Source organism: Leptodactylus fuscus, chromosome 3 (genome assembly GCF_031893055.1).
Source record: "Leptodactylus fuscus isolate aLepFus1 chromosome 3, aLepFus1.hap2, whole genome shotgun sequence".
NCBI lineage: Eukaryota > Metazoa > Chordata > Amphibia > Anura > Leptodactylidae > Leptodactylus > Leptodactylus fuscus.
In genome coordinates, this window is record NC_134267.1 from 221,544,071 (window position 1) to 221,561,736 (window position 17,666).

Sequence of the window (17,666 nt, forward strand, 5' to 3'; positions counted from 1 at the left end):
AAAAGTGCTCAGCGCCAAGTGTCATCTGGGACTACAGTCAAGACCGCTTTAATCTGCGAATCATTGATCAATAACACAATGGATGGAATTCGAGCCAGGAATAGAAGCCTTGTTGTCTCAGCATAATAAATTTAGATGACTATATGAATACACAGATCTTAATGTAACCCTTCTCTGCCAGAGGTATTGTTTGGCTACTGGCCCTCGGGTTCTCCTGCCGGATATTGCTTAAAGCTTCTTCTTACTTTGCTAAACTGAAATTTCCAGGTACTGGATTCTCTGATCATACACATTCTCAAGATAAGGTCATGAAGGCCTCTGTAACCAGTAGACAGGCCAGTATCGCAATGGGTCACCTGGTAGACCACTTTAGCCTCTTGGGTCACCAGACACCAGACGCTTATAGTAAAGCATGGACTTGACAGTAATGGAGATAATCTCCAAGAACTGAAGCTCCAGTAAGGAAAGTCTCAGAACCTGATGGATCTGAGACGCCACCAAGCTCTTTCATTAATTTGCCTGAAAACATAGAGTAACATGCCTTAAGATGATGGATACCATAATCAAAAACCATTAAAATCGATATACGGAAACAGAAAAATAAATGTGAATACTGAAGTCATACAACTAGGGTTGAGCGATCGGGATTGGAAAAGATCCGATTCCGATCGGCCATCGAGTAAATTTCACGATCGCGATCAGAATTCCGATCCCGATCTTTTCCGACAGGATCGAGGTTGGAGGTTATTTCCCACAATGCTTGGCTACTGGCCAATCATTGTGGGAAAAGCTAACATTAGGGAATGAGCAATTGGGAACGGGAATGATCGGATTCCGATCGGGGATCGAGCAAATTTCACAATCGGGATTGGCTGGAAAATGATCGAAAAACGGATTTTAAAAACGATCCTGAAACCTCAAGATCGGCTCAACCCCACATACAACTCAATTTTGTTAGAAATGACGTCTCTATCTCAGTCATCAAGTGACCCCTCTGAGTGGATTCTGGTTAACCCCATCCGCCCATTAAAGAAAAATATCTGAAAATGAAATGTTGTGGTTTCAAAAGCACTTGTGTTTCCACATCCAGGATCTATCAATGTTGGTGGCTCCACAGGCTCCAAACTTTCTCAGGTTTTCAGTCACTCCTTGGCCTTCTGTCCCATAGCCCACCGGTGTGCTACTTGGTGACCTCTGACGACACTTGCCTTGGCTTACTCCACAATGAATATTAGCCCCCATGATTGACACTTACACTGACCATATAAGATTTTGAGACTTCTTTAGGTGCATCCATTAAGTCCTCTTGAGGAACCATTCTGCTACCAAAATAGAAGCCACCACTAATTAGATTTGATGGGTTTCCCTATACTCCAACGAATTGGGTCAATCCCACATCCATCTAGGGCCTTCTGGCTTGGAGTCTATGGAGGTCCTTCTACTTTTGGAGAGGGCTTGACATACATTACATTCTTGAACACTGTTTTGCGTGGTACGTTGCACATTTTTAGTACCATTTGGATGAAGACAGACCAAAACCGGGGCATTTGATGTATATTGTACAAGGAGGAACGTAACAGAATTGTACAATGAGGAATACTCCATACCAGGAAATGATGTCCTCCTTCTACTAATCTTCTATATGTAATTGCATATGAATACACCTCGCTTCTAGGTTTTTCTAGGAGGCTTGTGATACTTATCAATAGAAATTACCATAATTCCAAGAATTCCTCTTGGTGAGGCCAGCTAATTCAATCAGAAATATGCAGCACTTGGAAATCAAGGGAAGCAAATTAGAAATTGCATTGAGAGAAGTGTCATCATCATCCGGTCTTGGTAATGGAAGAATATATATATGAATATACATATGCAAGGATTAACCTGTAGCTGGACAGGAAAGGAAAAAAACATCTTTGCTTTGTACCAGAAACAGCGCCAAACCTGACAATTGGATGTGTCTGGTATTGCAACTCAGCCCAACCGAAGTCAATCGGGCTAACCTGTAATACCATATACACACTGTGGAGAGGAGTAGCTCTGTTTATGTAAGAAGCAGCCATGTTTTTCTATAAGCCTATCGAATGGGCAAAAAACACAATGGTGAGGCAGATTTACAATAAAGGTTTCCTCGTAGATTAGTTGCACGTCCTTGTACCTGAGATCTACGCCAGTTAAGATCTGGTTTCCATTATAACTCAGGAATTTCCACTCCACCTTTACTTAATATTCTACTAATTTCTTAAGACTATAGATTAAGCCAATTATATGCATTACATAAAAGTCAACTTTTTTGAAAGTGAAATCCACCCGGTACTCCGCTTGTTATTGGTTACAGAGAAGAGGATCCCTTAGAGGTACAAAGTCTATCGAATCTCTCCATTCTTCAAACTAGACCCCTACAAGAGGGTACGGTCTTTCCTGGCCAGATTCCCAGGTCGCAGTTCCCAGAGTAACCACTAATTGGTGCAGGGTGCACCATAGGAATGTCTGGAGCAGTGCGGAATCCTAGTAGAAATGAAGTCAGGGGTCAGCCCTGGAAGAAAGGTCAAGATGCAACAAACCAATTGAGATCAAAGCATAAGATGACAGACAAGGAATTGAAGTCAGGAGGTTGCAGCACCAGATTCCAGTTGACAAACCAGAAGGAAACATCCAGAGGCAAGGCTAAAGTCAAGGTCAGGACCAGTCTGGGGTTAAGTAACTGGAAATAATGTACCTCAAAGGGAACTCAATTCTCGAATCTTCCACTGCTCCTATTCTCCAAATTGGCCTGGATGAGTTGGATCCCTGGAGAGATGCATGGAAGGAGAGGTCAACGGGAGACCCAAGCAGCTTAAGATCAGTCGGATCAGCCGATCCGAACAGCACACTCCCATAGAAATGAATGGAAGCACCTGGCACGCAGACTTTGCCGGCGTCCGGCGTCACAGGTGCTTCCATTGATTTCTATGGGAGCGTGCTGTTCGGATCGGCTGATCCGAACAGTGTTCGCTCATCTCTAAGTTCAGGAGCAGCAAGGGATTGCTGTTAATTTTTTTATTCCTCCAGTATTCAGCCTGATCTATCATGTTTAATCTGGCATTGGGTGACACCATCATAGTATGACAGTCAATGGTCGTGCACTGGCTTGGGACGAGGTCAGTAACATCATTGCTGATCCCTATTAGAATAAACATGCTAATAGTTCATAGGATACAGCAAACCAATTAAAAGAATCAATTTGATATCATGCATAGGGGTATATAGGTATATGGCATACAACTGTATGAAGCCATATATAGCACCCACACCAGTCTATGGGCCACATTTTATCAATGTATACGTCTGAATCTGTGTTTTTCTCTTGCGGATTTATATAGAATCCATAGAATTACATTGTGCTCTGTTTCTTGGTATTTCAGAGATTTCCTACCTAGAAGTCTAGTACATACTGTAGCCCTAGGGACTGCGCGCACACAGCTCTGCTATGTCTGTGAGGTCTGGGACTGCATTAACAGTGTCAGCTTTGCTACAAAATTATATTTTATATGGCAGCCTAAACAATGTAGAACATTCCTATTGCACAGTGTGGCACATAGCCAGGCAGTATGTATGGCTCGCATGGAATGGGGAAAAACATGGGACAGAAAAATCTGACATAAAACATTTCCTAAAGCTTCATGTTTTAGGGAAAATGCCATGTATGGTAACGCTATGGGGGGATTTTGAGGCCATATGTGACATAAATGGGATTTTAAAAGTTCCCTTCAAACAATGCAGGAGAATACGACATTGACAACCTACATATAGGACTAGTGCAACATAATAGTTTCCCGTGCAATGTCACATTTCTTTGTGGCAATGTTGTTCTCAGTAACACGTAGGAATAGCCTTAAGAAAGGCTATTCTTCTCCTACCTTTCGTTGTCTTCTCTGCGCCGCCGTTCGCTTGAAATCCCGTTTTTTGTTGGTATGTAAATGAGTTCTCTCGCAGCACCGTGGGCGTCCCCAGTGCTGCGAGAGAACGCTCTCCAGCGCCGCCTCCATCTTCGTCAGCAACAGCCTCTTCATGCATCTTCTTCCGGCGCACGGGAGGTCAAAATTCAACGCATGCGCAAGTCGGCTCTGCCAGCGGGCCTCGGACAGAGCCGACTCCACATGTGGGCGGCCATTTTTTAGTGGCCGATTATGCGAGCATGCGCAGCCCCAAAATTAAAACCTAATGAGACCCCAAACCAGGCTCATAAAATATTTCATTAAATCCATTAAGACCCCAAAACACACACCTGAAATTAATTTAGATTCCAGACAAGAATCCTAAGTGTAAGTTCACATGGAGTGTTTTTGATATGGCCTCAAAATCCTGACCAAAAAGACGGCTCCCATTGAAATCAATGGGAGCTGCTCAGAAGCCAGATGCTCATTCTTCAGGCCGTTTCGCCTCACGATTCGGCCTGAATACACTCCCTCCTCCCGACTAGGCCCATTCATTGGGCCTAACCCGGAACGGAGTGCGCGACTGGATGCCGGTGCAGTACATCGGCATTCAGTTGCTGCTACCCATATTTTGGATCGGAACCTGAGGCGGCCTCCGTCTCAGGTTCCGGTCCAAAAAAAAACCATGTGAACTCACCCTAAAGCAAATTTAGAGCTTGAGAATGTAAAATTTAAATAAGACCCCAGTCTAGACCCTAAAATTAGTACAGACCACAGATCATTCATTAAAATTAATTCAGACACCAGACCAAACCCTGAAATTTATTCAGACCCCACACTAGGCCCTAAATTATTAGGGGAAGTGTTTAGACCTCCTATACATCTATGATAGCAGGTCTGTGGGGTCCACATGGCCTGTTTGGACTCTGCTCCACCAGTTGAGGACCCCGCTCTGCACTATTATTATATGATTGTATTGTTTAGGCCTCGTGGGCACAGTATAGCGGCACACAGGGTACATAAGCAGTAGTTACCTGTTGGTGCATTGTACTACACCGTATGTTCTACAGTAAGAATACTATTCTAGTACAGTACTTAATGGAACATACGATACTTTATACTGTCAGATTTCTTGTGTGTATAGCTGATAAAACACTATGTAATTCAGTATGACATATGTATACAGAGGACCCAGAGAGTTCATATGATGACTCCATACAACCTCTGAGCCATGTGCATGACAGGTGTCTCCGCGTACAGCTGCCCATGATCAGCTGTATAGCGATGGGCGAACCATCTGCCGCACACATTTACTCTGCAGCACAGGAGTATTATATGACACCCACTGAAATTAATAGGGTCTGTGTATTACAGGAATAAGAGGCTTCTCCAGAGCAAAATGTGCTTTATGTAAGGGCTAATAGAGGAGGGTCCACTCTAATAGACCATATGGAAAGGGGATGGGCAGTATCACCATTGATGACGGTCTTTTACTGTTGTTCTTAGTGCTATAAGACTAGATCTATATCTTCTTAAAGACCATACTGTTACCCAGCAGGAAGCACAGTGGATATACCCAGACACTGATGGCATATCTAAGTGATATGGGGCATCTCTTGAGACAACCCCTTTAAGAGACACCTGTCACAAGGATAGCTCTTTTTAGATGATAGCATTTGTACATTACGGCGGTATTAAAAGGCTTCTCGAGGTTAAAGCTATTGATGACCTTTCCTATGCATCGTCAGATTAATGGGGATCCAGCACCTATGACCCCACTGATCAGCTCTTCTCAGCAGATGGTACACAGTGAATGAAGCAGGAAGCAGACAGCGCTGTTCCCTTTGTAGTGGCCAGATCAGGTACTGCATATCAGCTCCCATTATCTCCAGTAAGAGCTAAGCTGCAGTGACTCAGTTCTGCCACTACATAGAGAACAGAGCTGTATGCTTCCTGATCCATTCACGGTATCATCTACTGAGGACAGCTAATTAATGGGGTTGCTGTGTCTCAGATTCCTACAGATCTGATATTAGTGACCTATCTTTGGGATAGTTCATCAATATTTTTAGCTTGGAAAATCCCTTAAAGTCATGTACAATGTCTGTCGGGGTGTGGGGATGCACCCATAGGGGTGGCTAATAGAAAATCAGTGTTATGGTCATAGTTGTAATAGGCATTATACACGCACGGAGATCCACACGGGACTAAAGCACGTGCAGTTTATCTGTGACTATCTGTGAGTTGCATGCAATTTTAGATTTGCAACACCCATTAGACAGTAAACTGTGGAGAAAAAAAATCATAGATATAAGAGGGCTGTAGTGTCACATGACTTACGTTAAATGGGTTGTCCGGGGGGTAGTAATATACTTCCAGGTCCCTGAAGCTGGCTTTACTATAGTCAGCTCTTATAGCACAGGTAATTTAGTACCTGTGAGATAGAGGATGAAGGCGGGCAAAGCGACTCGGGGGGCCAAACGCTACTCTGGATCACATGACCTGGAGGTCATGATGACGCTGGAACTCCCAGGTCCATCATCAGTGATCCTCAGCTAAGTAAATGACTTCTCCCTGGACAACCCCTAAAAAGTCTATCAACAAATCCAGCAGGTTGACGATTTTTGCAACTGTCTTGTGAAATTACGATGTGCATGTAATGGGAAATTACAATATCGTGAGTCGCCGTGTAACCCTGAGCTTTTATAAGTAGTCCTGATCAAATAGTGCACCCTCATAGCTGTCAACTATCCTACACAATCCTGAATTTTGCCAAGACAATCCTAGATTTTTGGAAACAAACCGAGCATGTCCCATCCTGAGTGGGTTGCAAAGTATGACAGAAGTAGAGTACTGTATTTAGGCCCCGTAGGTGCTTTGCATCCCGCCCGATGTGAACTCGTGATTTTTTGCACTTGAAAAAGGATTTTGTTGAATCCGAAACGCGTTGTGCCTACTGTTTTTATCTTGATTAAAAACCTTCCGTTCTACCTAAGTCAAACTCTGGACCCATCTTTTCCCCATACGACCTCTGAGCGCGGATCCCTGATCCCATCCATCTCCCTGTACTTCTCCCGGTCCTCCGGTGTCTCCAGACGGAACCGCTGCCACTCTCACCTGGCAGATCTTACAATTACTGACATAGGTGTTGTGACTTCATCACAACCCTTTCAGGTGAGAGGCTTTATTGGTCGTTGTTGTTGTTTTTCCTATAGTGTATAACCCAACCTTTTTAAGTGATACTACACTTAGAGCGCTCGGTGTCTTTGTTCTTGTTCAACTTATCAACAAATCCAGCAGGTTGACGATTTTTGCAACTGTCTTGTGAAATTACGATGTGCATGTAATGGGACATTACAATATCGTGAGTCGCCGTGTAACCCTGAGCTTTTATAAGTAGTGCTGATCAAATAGTGCACCCTCATAGCTGTCAACTATCCTACACAATCCTGAATTTTGCCAAGACAATCCTAGATTTTTGGAAACAAACTGAGCATGTCCCATCCTGAGTGGGTTGCAAAGTATGACAGAAGTAGACAGTAGTAGTATTTAGGCCCCGTAGGTGCTTTGGGAGCTACTTCCCCTTTAATAGGGCATCTAATCTAAAAAGAAACCCCAGCTTGGAGCAGTTTCCCTTTAAGTAGATTTTCTGCGGCACACTTAGCATGCACATAAAAGCAGCACACAGGCCTCCATAGATCTGAGGCTGCAGACATAATGCAGCATTTGTTCTCAGCTCTGTGAAAGGGTTAAGCATTGGGTGCAGCGGCCTCCCATTCACTGTGTCATTGCTGGTTCTGGGCCTGGTGAGGCTGAGCTCACTGATCTGTCACACAGTCCCTCCATGCCATAGGAAAGTGCTGACGCTTGTTTTCTTGTACAGGGGTCAGTGGGTACCGGGCTCCATTGTGTGCACCACAGCCTGTGGCTCTATTCTTCACCACCATTATCCTGCCTCCTGCTATGGGATCACAGGCTTGTCCTTACCCTCTAATAAACAGGGATATCCTAAAACCAGAAAAAATGCTGCAAATATTCTAGGAAATGAATGCCGTGTGCTGGGAATTGTGCAGATTTTGCACAATTCCACAGCAAAATCCCTGTTACGGTTTTCTCCATGTTTCTTTACCCTGTTATGATAAAAGAAATAACATGCACATTGTAATCCTACATGTAACAGTAAAAGTCTATATGCACACATGATGACAATACCAAGAGAACACCCAAAAAGTACCATTATCCCCTTTACAAGATTCACTCTCCATTCACATGCAAAGCACCAGCCCCTAAACACTTCCCCTATTGTCGCACAGGGGCTGTCACACTTTCTCTTCCTAGTAATTGTCTCCATAACATCCATTGTTTCCTACTCTTAGCAATTCACACTGCTTTGTGATTGACCAATACAATTGCTTCAATGGTTCCAGTAACTAAGGCCATGGGTTCCCAAAACCGACCCTGATCATTGATGATCCAGGGAACCTGGCAATGTAATGGGATTGTCTCCATACAATCCATTGTTGCCTACCCCTAGCAATTCACTGCTTTGTGATTCACCAATAGTTAGTTACACAATTGCTGTAATGGTTCCAGTAAACTATGGCCATAACGGACCCTGATCATTGATAATCCATGGAACCAGACCATGGAATGGGGCTTCTGGGGTTGTCAATAACCAAAGATGTCTGTACCACGGCAGATGCCAGACCTTTGCCAAGTGATGGGTCTTGTGTTATGAACCTGTACCCTGCTCCTCCTTCCCATTGATACCATAATGGTAGAAATTGTAGAGTAGGGAGATGATTCAAGAGTTGTACCACCCATTAAGGAATGATAAGAAACAAATACGCATCAAGTAGAAGCATAAATGGAATCTCCTGGGTCCGAGTGCAAAATCTGTTATGGAGCCCATTAGCTGCATTGTGCCATGTAGGATAGTGGTATATTTTATGTGGATCTTTGGGGTCCCCTCAGGGTCCATGGACTGGTACCAGCTGCTACTGCTGCACCGTCTTCAGCTACCAAATGTTCATATCCCAAGATACATATATGAATGATCTCATAAAATGCCAATATAGAGGGCAAAACTGTGTTCAGGAGCCACTATGGGGCAATAATACTGTGTGCAGGGGCCACTATGGGGCATAATACTGTGTGCAAGGGCCACTATGGCGCATAATACTGTGTGCAGGGGCCACTATGGCGCATAATACTGTGTGCAGGGGCCACTATGGCGCATAATACTGTGTGCAGGGGCCACTATGGGGCATAATACTGTGTGCAGGGGCCACTATGGGGCATAATACTGTGTGCAGGGGCCACTATGGAGCATAATACTGTGTGCAGGGGCCACTATGGGGCATAATACTGTGTGCAGGGGCCACTATGGAGCATAATACTGTGTGCAGGGGCCACTATGGTGCATAATACTGTGTGCAGGGGCCACTATGGCGCATAATACTGTGTGCAGGGGCCACGATGGAGCAATAATACTGTGTGCAGGAGCCACTATGGGGCATAATAATGTGTGCAGGGGCCACTATGGCGCATAATAATGTGCGCAGGGGTCACTATGGGGCATAATAATGTGTGCAGGGACCACTATGGCGCATAATACTGTGTGCAGGGGCCACTATGGGCATAATACTGTGTGCAGGGGCCATTATGGCGCATAATACTGTGTGCAGGGGCCACTATAGAGCAATAATACTGTGTGCAGGAGCCACTATGGGGCATAATAATGTGTGCAGGGGCCACTATGGCGCATAATAATGTGCGCAGGGGTCACTATGGGGCATAATAATGTGTGTAGGGGCCACTATGGGGCATAATACTGTGTGCAGGGGCCACTATGGGCATAATACTGTGTGCAGGGGCCACTATGGGGCATAATAATGTGTGCAGGGGCCACTATGGCGCAATAATACTGTGTGCAGTGGCCACTATGGGGCATAATAATGTGCGCAGGGGCCACTATGGCGCATAATACTGTGCGCAGGGGTCACTATGGGCTATAATACTGTGTGCAGGGGCCACTATGGGACATAATAGTGTGCGCAGGGGCCACTATGGGGCATAATAATGTGTGCAGGGGCCACTATGGGGCATAATACGGTGTGCAGGGGCCACTATGGGGCATAATAATGTGTGCAGGGGCCACTATGGCGCATAACACTGTGTGCAGGGGCCACTATGGGGCATAATACTTTGTGAAGGGGCCACTATGGCGCATAATACTGTGTGCAGGGGCCACTACGGGGCATAATACTGTGTGCAGGGGCCACTATGGGGCAATAATACTGTGTGCAGGGGCCACTATAGGGGACAATACTGTGTGCAGGGGCCACTATGGGGCAATAATACTGTATGCAGGGGCCACTATAGGTCATAATACTGTGTGCAGGGGCCACTATGGGGCATAATACTGTGTGCAGGAGCCACTATGGGGCAATAATACTGTGTGCAGGGGCCACTATAGGGGACAATACTGTGTGCAGGGGCCACTATGGGGCAATAATACTGTATGCAGGGGCCACTATAGGTCATAATACTGTGTGCAGGGGCCACTATGGGGCATAATAATGTGTGCAGGGGCCACTATGGGGCATAATAATGTGTGTAGGGGCCACTATGGGGCATAATACTGTGTGCAGGAGCCACTATGGGGCAATAATACTGTGTGCAGGGGCCACTATGGGGGATAATAATGTGTGCAGGGACCACTATGGGGGATAATAATGTGTGCAGGGACCACTATGGGGGATAATAATGTGTGCAGGGGCCACTATGGGGCATAATACTGTGTGCAGGAGCCACTATGGGGCAATAATACTGTGTGCAGGGACCACTATGGGGGATAATAATGTGTGCAGGGACCACTATGGGGCATAATAGTGCACGCAGGAATGCGGAAGAGGGTCGGTCAGGGTCTTCAGCGTCGGTCGTCGGGGCCCCATGTCAAAAGTTCGGGGCCCCGCCATTCCTAGTTACACCACTGGCCTTGTCATTTTTCACCCAACTTGCCACTTTCTAAGACAATGAATGTAGCAAGGCGAGGATCAAGGTGGGCCGGGGTGGAATCGCCTCGACCCATCACATCTACTATTGTGTGATTTATGGCTGAAGTCTATGTCAGTCTGTAACTGAAGGGGGATCACAATGTGCGTATTGTAGACACCGGGCACTTATGTTACTTCTTGTTTTTGGAAAACAAAACCTAACAATCTGTCCTTTACTAGGCAACCGAGCTCCATGGAGATGACTGGTTTACTACGGACAGTCCGCCGCTATAACAAACTGTATAATGTGAATGGTATCCTAATCTGCAGGTCACATGCACCCTCTTGGGCAACAGATAAAAGGGGTTACAGGCACTTTATTTGGGGAGATTGCCTTGTCTGCCAGGATTTGACAAGAAATTGAAGATTTCTATAACGTCCACAGGGGCCTGGTAACATGGGGGACATAAAACATGTCTTGTTACCCATAGCAACTGAGGCCTACTCCAGTGCAAGACCGCGTAGGCCCCACTCAATTTAAGGGCTTGTTCAGAGTCAGATGTTATGTTCTCTTTTTTTTCATACAATCAATGTTGAAAATTTACACATGTAGGCCCATGCAGGCAGCCATGTCTGGTACGAAACACGGTCCACGGCCACATCTCCTCAACTGACCATGGCTCATCTGAACCGAAATTTTACCATGGCCAGTCCAGGAAACGTGGCCAACACATGGACTGAGTTTCTCAGATCAAAAATGACCAAATTTTTTGTATACACCATGTTTAAGGATTTTTTTTCTAGGGATTTTTTTCCTAACTTTTTTTTTAATGTAGATTGTGAGCCCCACATAAAGCTCACAATGTACATTTTTCCCTATCAGTATGTCTTTTTTCTTGGAATATGGGATGGAAATCCATGCAAACACGGGGAGAACATACAAACTGCTTGCAGATGGTTTTATGCCCTTGGTGGGATTTGAACACCAGGACCCAGCGCTGCAAGGCTGCAGTGCTAACCACTGAGCCACCGTGTGGCCCTTGGGAAAAATACTAATTTTGAAACAAATGCAAGTGAATAAAACAGTCCAGAAAATATTCTAAAAATGCCAAGAAAAAAAACACTTTACTTAGGGCAGGTTCACACCAGCGCCCGATCTCCGTTATTCAGGTTTCCGTTTTCTGCCGGCAGAAGACGGAAACCTGGCAAACAGTGTCCGCCCGTGAGCGTTTGTGCTCTCCGCGGCGAAACCGTTTTTTTTTTTTAACAGGACATAAAGTGCTGCATGTCCGACTTTGTGTCCGGTTAAACAAAAAAACGGTTTAGCCGCGGAGAGCACAAAACGCTCACGGGCACTTACAGCCGGACACTTTTCAATCCAATTCAAATGAATGGGTTTGAAAAATGACTGCAGTTTCGGGCAAGAAACGGAATCTGCATAACGGAGACTGTGGCGCAGATATGAACCTGCCCGAACCCATCTATGCCAGTATTTTAGGCATGGCCCTTACTTGCGCCATAGATAAGCCTCATTGTTCCTTCTGCACCCTATCACATTTCATGAAAGTGGGCATGGCGTGGCGGAGGCCAAGGTGCGACATATACCTGAAATCTATGCCAGTTCCTGACTGGTGTGGATTTCAATTATCGCACCTTGTGCCAATCAGAGACTTGCTAATAAAGACTAGTGTACAGAATGACAGTCTTGAATAAATTCCCCCCAATGTATGGCGACTACTCATAATCTCCTATTGTATAACCTGTAATAATGTCCCAATAAATTTTATACAGAATGTTTTGGTAAAAATAAAAACCTGCAATGTGAAACCCTAAGGCGAGGGCCCCACGTTATGAAGATTCAGCGATTTAGCCGTGGAAGATACGATACCTGTAAAGTGGATGAGATTCTAGCTAATCCCATCCACACATTGCAGATACATATCAAAAACGCAAGCATTTTTTGTAAATCGCAACATGTCAATTATGCCTACGGAAACGCTGCGTTTTACCTATAAGTATAATAGGGACAGAAAGACTCTTGAGGATTTTCAGTGAAAAGCGAGGTGATAAAAACATGATGCGATTCTGCAGCGCTATTTGGCTGCATCTCGCTATGGGGGGCTTTAGCCTACAGGGGGTCTAAGGCCAAGGACCCACGTTTCAGAAACACAGTATTTTTTGCTGTAAGGGCTCGTTCACATCTGCGCCCGGTCTCCGTTCTGCAGGTTTCCGTTTCCTGCACAATACAGAGGCAGGAGACGGAAACCTGCAGGACTCTTTCAAACCCATTCATTTGAATGGGTTTGAAAGATGTCCGGCCATGAGCGTTTTATGCTCTCCGACGCGAAACCGTTTTTTTAAAATCGGACACAGAGTCGGACATGCAGTACTCTGTGTCCGATTTAAAAAATCCAGTTTCGCAGCGAAGAGCATAAAACGCTCACCACCACTCACGGCCGGACCCACTTGACAGGTTTCCGTCTTCTGCATGCAGAAGACGGAAACCACAGAATGGAGATTGAACGCTGGTGTGAACCTAGCGTAAATCAGGAGCAGATTTAATAGAAGGGAAATTTCTAAGATCGTCCTATAGATTTCCCATTCCTGTTAAAGTCACTCCTGATTGTGGCTCAAAAAACGGCAGTAAAATCTGCAACAGAAAGAGCTGCAGTTCCGCAACGCGAGGCCTCAGCCTATAGATGGATTTATATGTGGTCTTATTTTACAGCATGGATAGAACGGAGCGAACTCCGCTTATGGCCTTGCTGTGAACTCGCTCTGGATTTCAGAGTCCAAAGTCCTCTCTGTCACATCACATTATAAGTCGCACGTGGTAGGAGGTAACTGATATTGGATTCTGCATTCGAGCCCGGTAACTTCCTACTACAACCCATAGGCCATCCCTGTATCACGTATGAGGCTATACGCCTGAGTGTGCTGACCGAGGGGGGTTACTGTTGCACCGTTCCGATGATTAAAGAGCAGGTCCTTTTCTGCTCCGTGACATTGTCACAGAACCACCTATTGAAATCAATGGAGGACAAAAGGTACTGGGATGTCATCCAAGGGCATTCTGCTATAAATCACACCCCTCAGCTTGCACACTTGGTTGTGTGCATGAGGCCTAATGGTGTCCCACTGTCTGTCCAGAATATGGCCGCCTATATAGAGGACAGTCCGCGCTTCTTCCGCAGATCTCAGTACTACTATTGCACTTATGTCCCATGGCCATGACAGCAGCTCTTATACTGTATCCGCTCCCCAGTATACAGGGCCTGCACTGTGTAATGGAGCGTGGAAACTTTCCTGAAGTGGGGGGAGGGGGAACTTTTGTCCTTTACTCAATAGCACTGCAGGCTTTCCCCGCTCCCACCGCCAGGGCCCAGCGCTCAGGAGATTATGTCCAAATAGCAGCAGCAATGCCAGGAATGTGGAAGGCTGAACTACTCAAAACCAATGGCTAGAAGTTTATGTATGGAAATATGTAGCAAACTAAATGTAAGGACACGGTTACAACCGCTATCCCAATTGTTTATAGGAACTTTGCAGGGAAGGACTGGCCTGGAACAAAATCAACCCGAGAACCCCTGTTCTTATATGCCACCATGCTTCTAGGTTTTATTTGCATTGTAAGTGTGTAGCTATACCTATACGGTAAGGCATAGTATGGCGGTGACATAAATAAAGACCGTAAAGGGAATATACCCCTGATTAAGCATATCCATAGCCTACGGGATAGTGTCTGAACCCTACAGGACCGGTATCCCATGTCTTCCCATTGCATGGTGTGGTTGTCACTCATCACGACTGGAGGACTCCAGAACCCCTTTTCAAGATTGGTGGTAGTCCCAGTAGTCCGACACTTAGCCCCTGTTTAGAGAATAGGTCAGAAGTATAATGAATGCACAATCCCTTTAAGAGCGTTGCGTAGTGTCCTAACATTATTAGGCCATCATCGGTCACTAGATCTATACACCTTACACGTGGTCCATTGGCACCAACCTGTGCACCCCCAACCACCATATCACTACTGCTGCAAAGTGATCTCTAGTCACCACTTAGGTTCTGTTCACGGCTGAATACTATCCTCGACCTGTGATAAAAGATAGCACGCTCTACTTTTTGACCCAACGGCTCCGCTTTCACAGGCCTGACCGAAAAGGATTGAATGTTGGCCGACAACACAATCATAGCCTTATACTCGGGGTTATTAGATGTTAAGGAGTTTCAAGAAACAGCGCCAATCTTATTCACAGGCCATGTCGGGTATTGCAGCTTAAGTGAATGGGACTAAACCGCAATGCTAGTCACAGCATTTATAAAATTGGCGCAAAACAAAGAATTTTGTTGAATGATACCACCCCTTTAAGAAATATTAAAAATACAACGGAAAAAAAAAATTCATTTATAGAATATTTTAATATTTCACATAAAAACCTGTATATACACATATTAAACGTCATGTAAACATATCCAAACGCGTCACTTTTACCGCCGACAGCTTTCGTTTTCAAAAAAAATTTTCAACAGTTTAGTACCACTGTCCAAAAATATATATAAAAAAAACAGCATATCTGTAACAATAAAAAAATAAATCATATATTAACAACTTTATGTTACTTTCGATAGGGAGGAGGATTATGACAACACTGATTACAGGTTTGGGGGGAGAGGGGGGGGCGTTGGAACATCGAAGGTTGGGTAACCTTGCTCCAAAATATGACAAAAAAAATACATTATATATAGATGTAGCAGAGTTGAACGTGTTCTTTTTGCTTCTATGCATCATCACAATGCGTTAGAGCAGGGGTAGGGAACCTTCGGCTCTCCAGCTGCTGTGAAACTACAACTCCCAGCATGCTCCATTCACTTCCATGGGAGTTCCAAGAACAGCAGAGCAAGTATGCATGCTGGGAGTTGTAGTTTTGCAACAGCTGGAGAGCCGTACGTTCCCTACCCCTGCGTTAGAGTCTGGAGCAGCAACCTTCAGCCACCCCCAACTGTGTGAGACTACAACTCCCAGCATGCATACTCGCACTGTTGTCCTTAGAACAGGATGGAGCATGCTGGGAGTTGTAGTTTCACAGCAGCCGGAGGGTTGAAGGTGACTGCAGCGAGCGTGACATGATATGTATAGGTAGTGTTTGCACACGACAACCTCAGCTCTGCTACATCAGTATTTTTCTCAGTGGTTTTCAGTCTCGCGTCTCGATCCGTAGTGATCATGTTACAGTGTATATGCAGATGGCAAGTGCATGAGTGTCGAAAAACAAAGAAAAAAAATAAAAATGTGCAAAAAGTTACGTTTTCACAGGAAAACAAAAATAACAAAAACTGATCGAAAACTTCAGCTGCAGAAGAGGCACAGAGCGTCAGTCCGTAGAGCGGCAGCGATCTTCCCACCGCTGTCGCAAAACTACAACTCCCAGCGTGCCCCGGTGGGAGTCGCAGTCAAGAATCACCATGTAGACTATACAGATATCATACAGTTCAATGTACAAAAGTCACTGCCTTGACGTGTCCAAGGTGCCCCATGATCGATGGGGGGCGCAGGGTCGATCCTGGGCAGAAGCAATGCCCGCCATGGAAATACTGCTTGGTACAGGGGGGCACAGTGTCAGTAAAGGACCCTCCAAACTCCTGTCCATCACAAGCAGAGCAGCCTCTAGGGGGCGCCAGTTTCAGCAGTCTATAGTCCCAAGTCCCAGGGATCAGAGTAGTTTGCAGCAGCTCATACACTCCCCACTCGGCCCATGCCGCTTCTGCAGCGCCGCCCTGGTGGCCGTCTCGAACACCTCCCTGACCCCGTCCTTGGTTTTGGCCGAGCACTCCAGGTACTCGTAGGCGGAGATGCGGATGGCCATGGCCCGGCCGTCCTCGGTGCGCACCGGCTCCTGCTTCATCCGGGCCAGCTCGTTGCGGATGTGCTCGTCATTCCTCAGGTCCTTCTTGTTGGCCACCAGGATGATGGGCACGTTGGGGCAGAAGTGCTTGACCTCGGGCACCCATTTCTCGGGGATGTTCTCCAGGGAGTCCGGGCTGTCCACGGAGAAGCACATGAGGATGACATCGGTATCCGGGTAGGAGAGCGGCCGCAGCCGGTCATAGTCCTCCTGGCCGGCGGTATCCCACAAGGCCAGCTCCACCTGCTTGCCGTCCACCTCGATGTCTGCCACGTAGTTCTCGAACACGGTGGGCACATAGACCTCGGGGAACTCGTCCTTGCTGAAGACAATCAGCAGGCAGGTCTTGCCGCACGCGCCGTCCCCGACCACCACCAGCTTCTTACGGATCGCTGCCATGGCCACTTTGCTGCTGCTGTTGCCGGCGGCTGCCCGGCGCTTTCTCAGGTTGCCTATGGTTTTAATGGTGGCTTCAGCGCCCTGCAGGGGTTAATGCACTGCGGTGTCAGCGCTCCGCTCACTAAGCCGACTCCGGGCTCTGGAACTCCAGTCCTCGCCGTGCCCCGGCTATTTAAACCCTCATGCGGCTTTCTTAATATAGCCAGCCAATGGCAGAGGCGGCAGTGACGGCATGCGCCGGGAAGCTGGGCTCTGATTGGTGGAGAGGAAGGATGGGCGGAGTTCCCTGCAGCAGCTGACTGGGTGTTACGGGCTGAGCTCGGCTTCCTTGGCTGGAGCCTGGGAATAGAGGGGGAGGTTGCGGGAGTCTGACACCGAGGAGGGGGATGCCAGGGAATGAGGAGGGGGCTGTCAGCATGGCTGTGGACTGAGAATGAAGGGGAAGGGGG

The 17,666-nt window shown here is 46.3% G+C and overlaps 1 protein-coding gene across 1 annotated transcript; it reads right to left on the minus strand.

Moving 5' to 3' along the window:
- Positions 1-15,315: 15,315 nt before the first annotated feature.
- RHOB (ras homolog family member B) lies at positions 15,316-17,349 on the minus strand. The gene has a single exon (XM_075269178.1). It carries the CDS (start codon positions 17,215-17,217, stop codon positions 16,627-16,629), a length of 591 nt encoding a protein of 196 aa, XP_075125279.1. The 5' UTR covers positions 17,218-17,349; the 3' UTR covers positions 15,316-16,626.
- Between the last annotated feature and the right edge of the window lie 317 nt (positions 17,350-17,666).

Coding starts and splice junctions, on each gene's coding strand:
- RHOB (XM_075269178.1), bottom strand. CDS start 17,217: ATGGCAGCGATCCGTAAGAAGCTGGTGGTGGTCGGGGACGGCGCGTGC.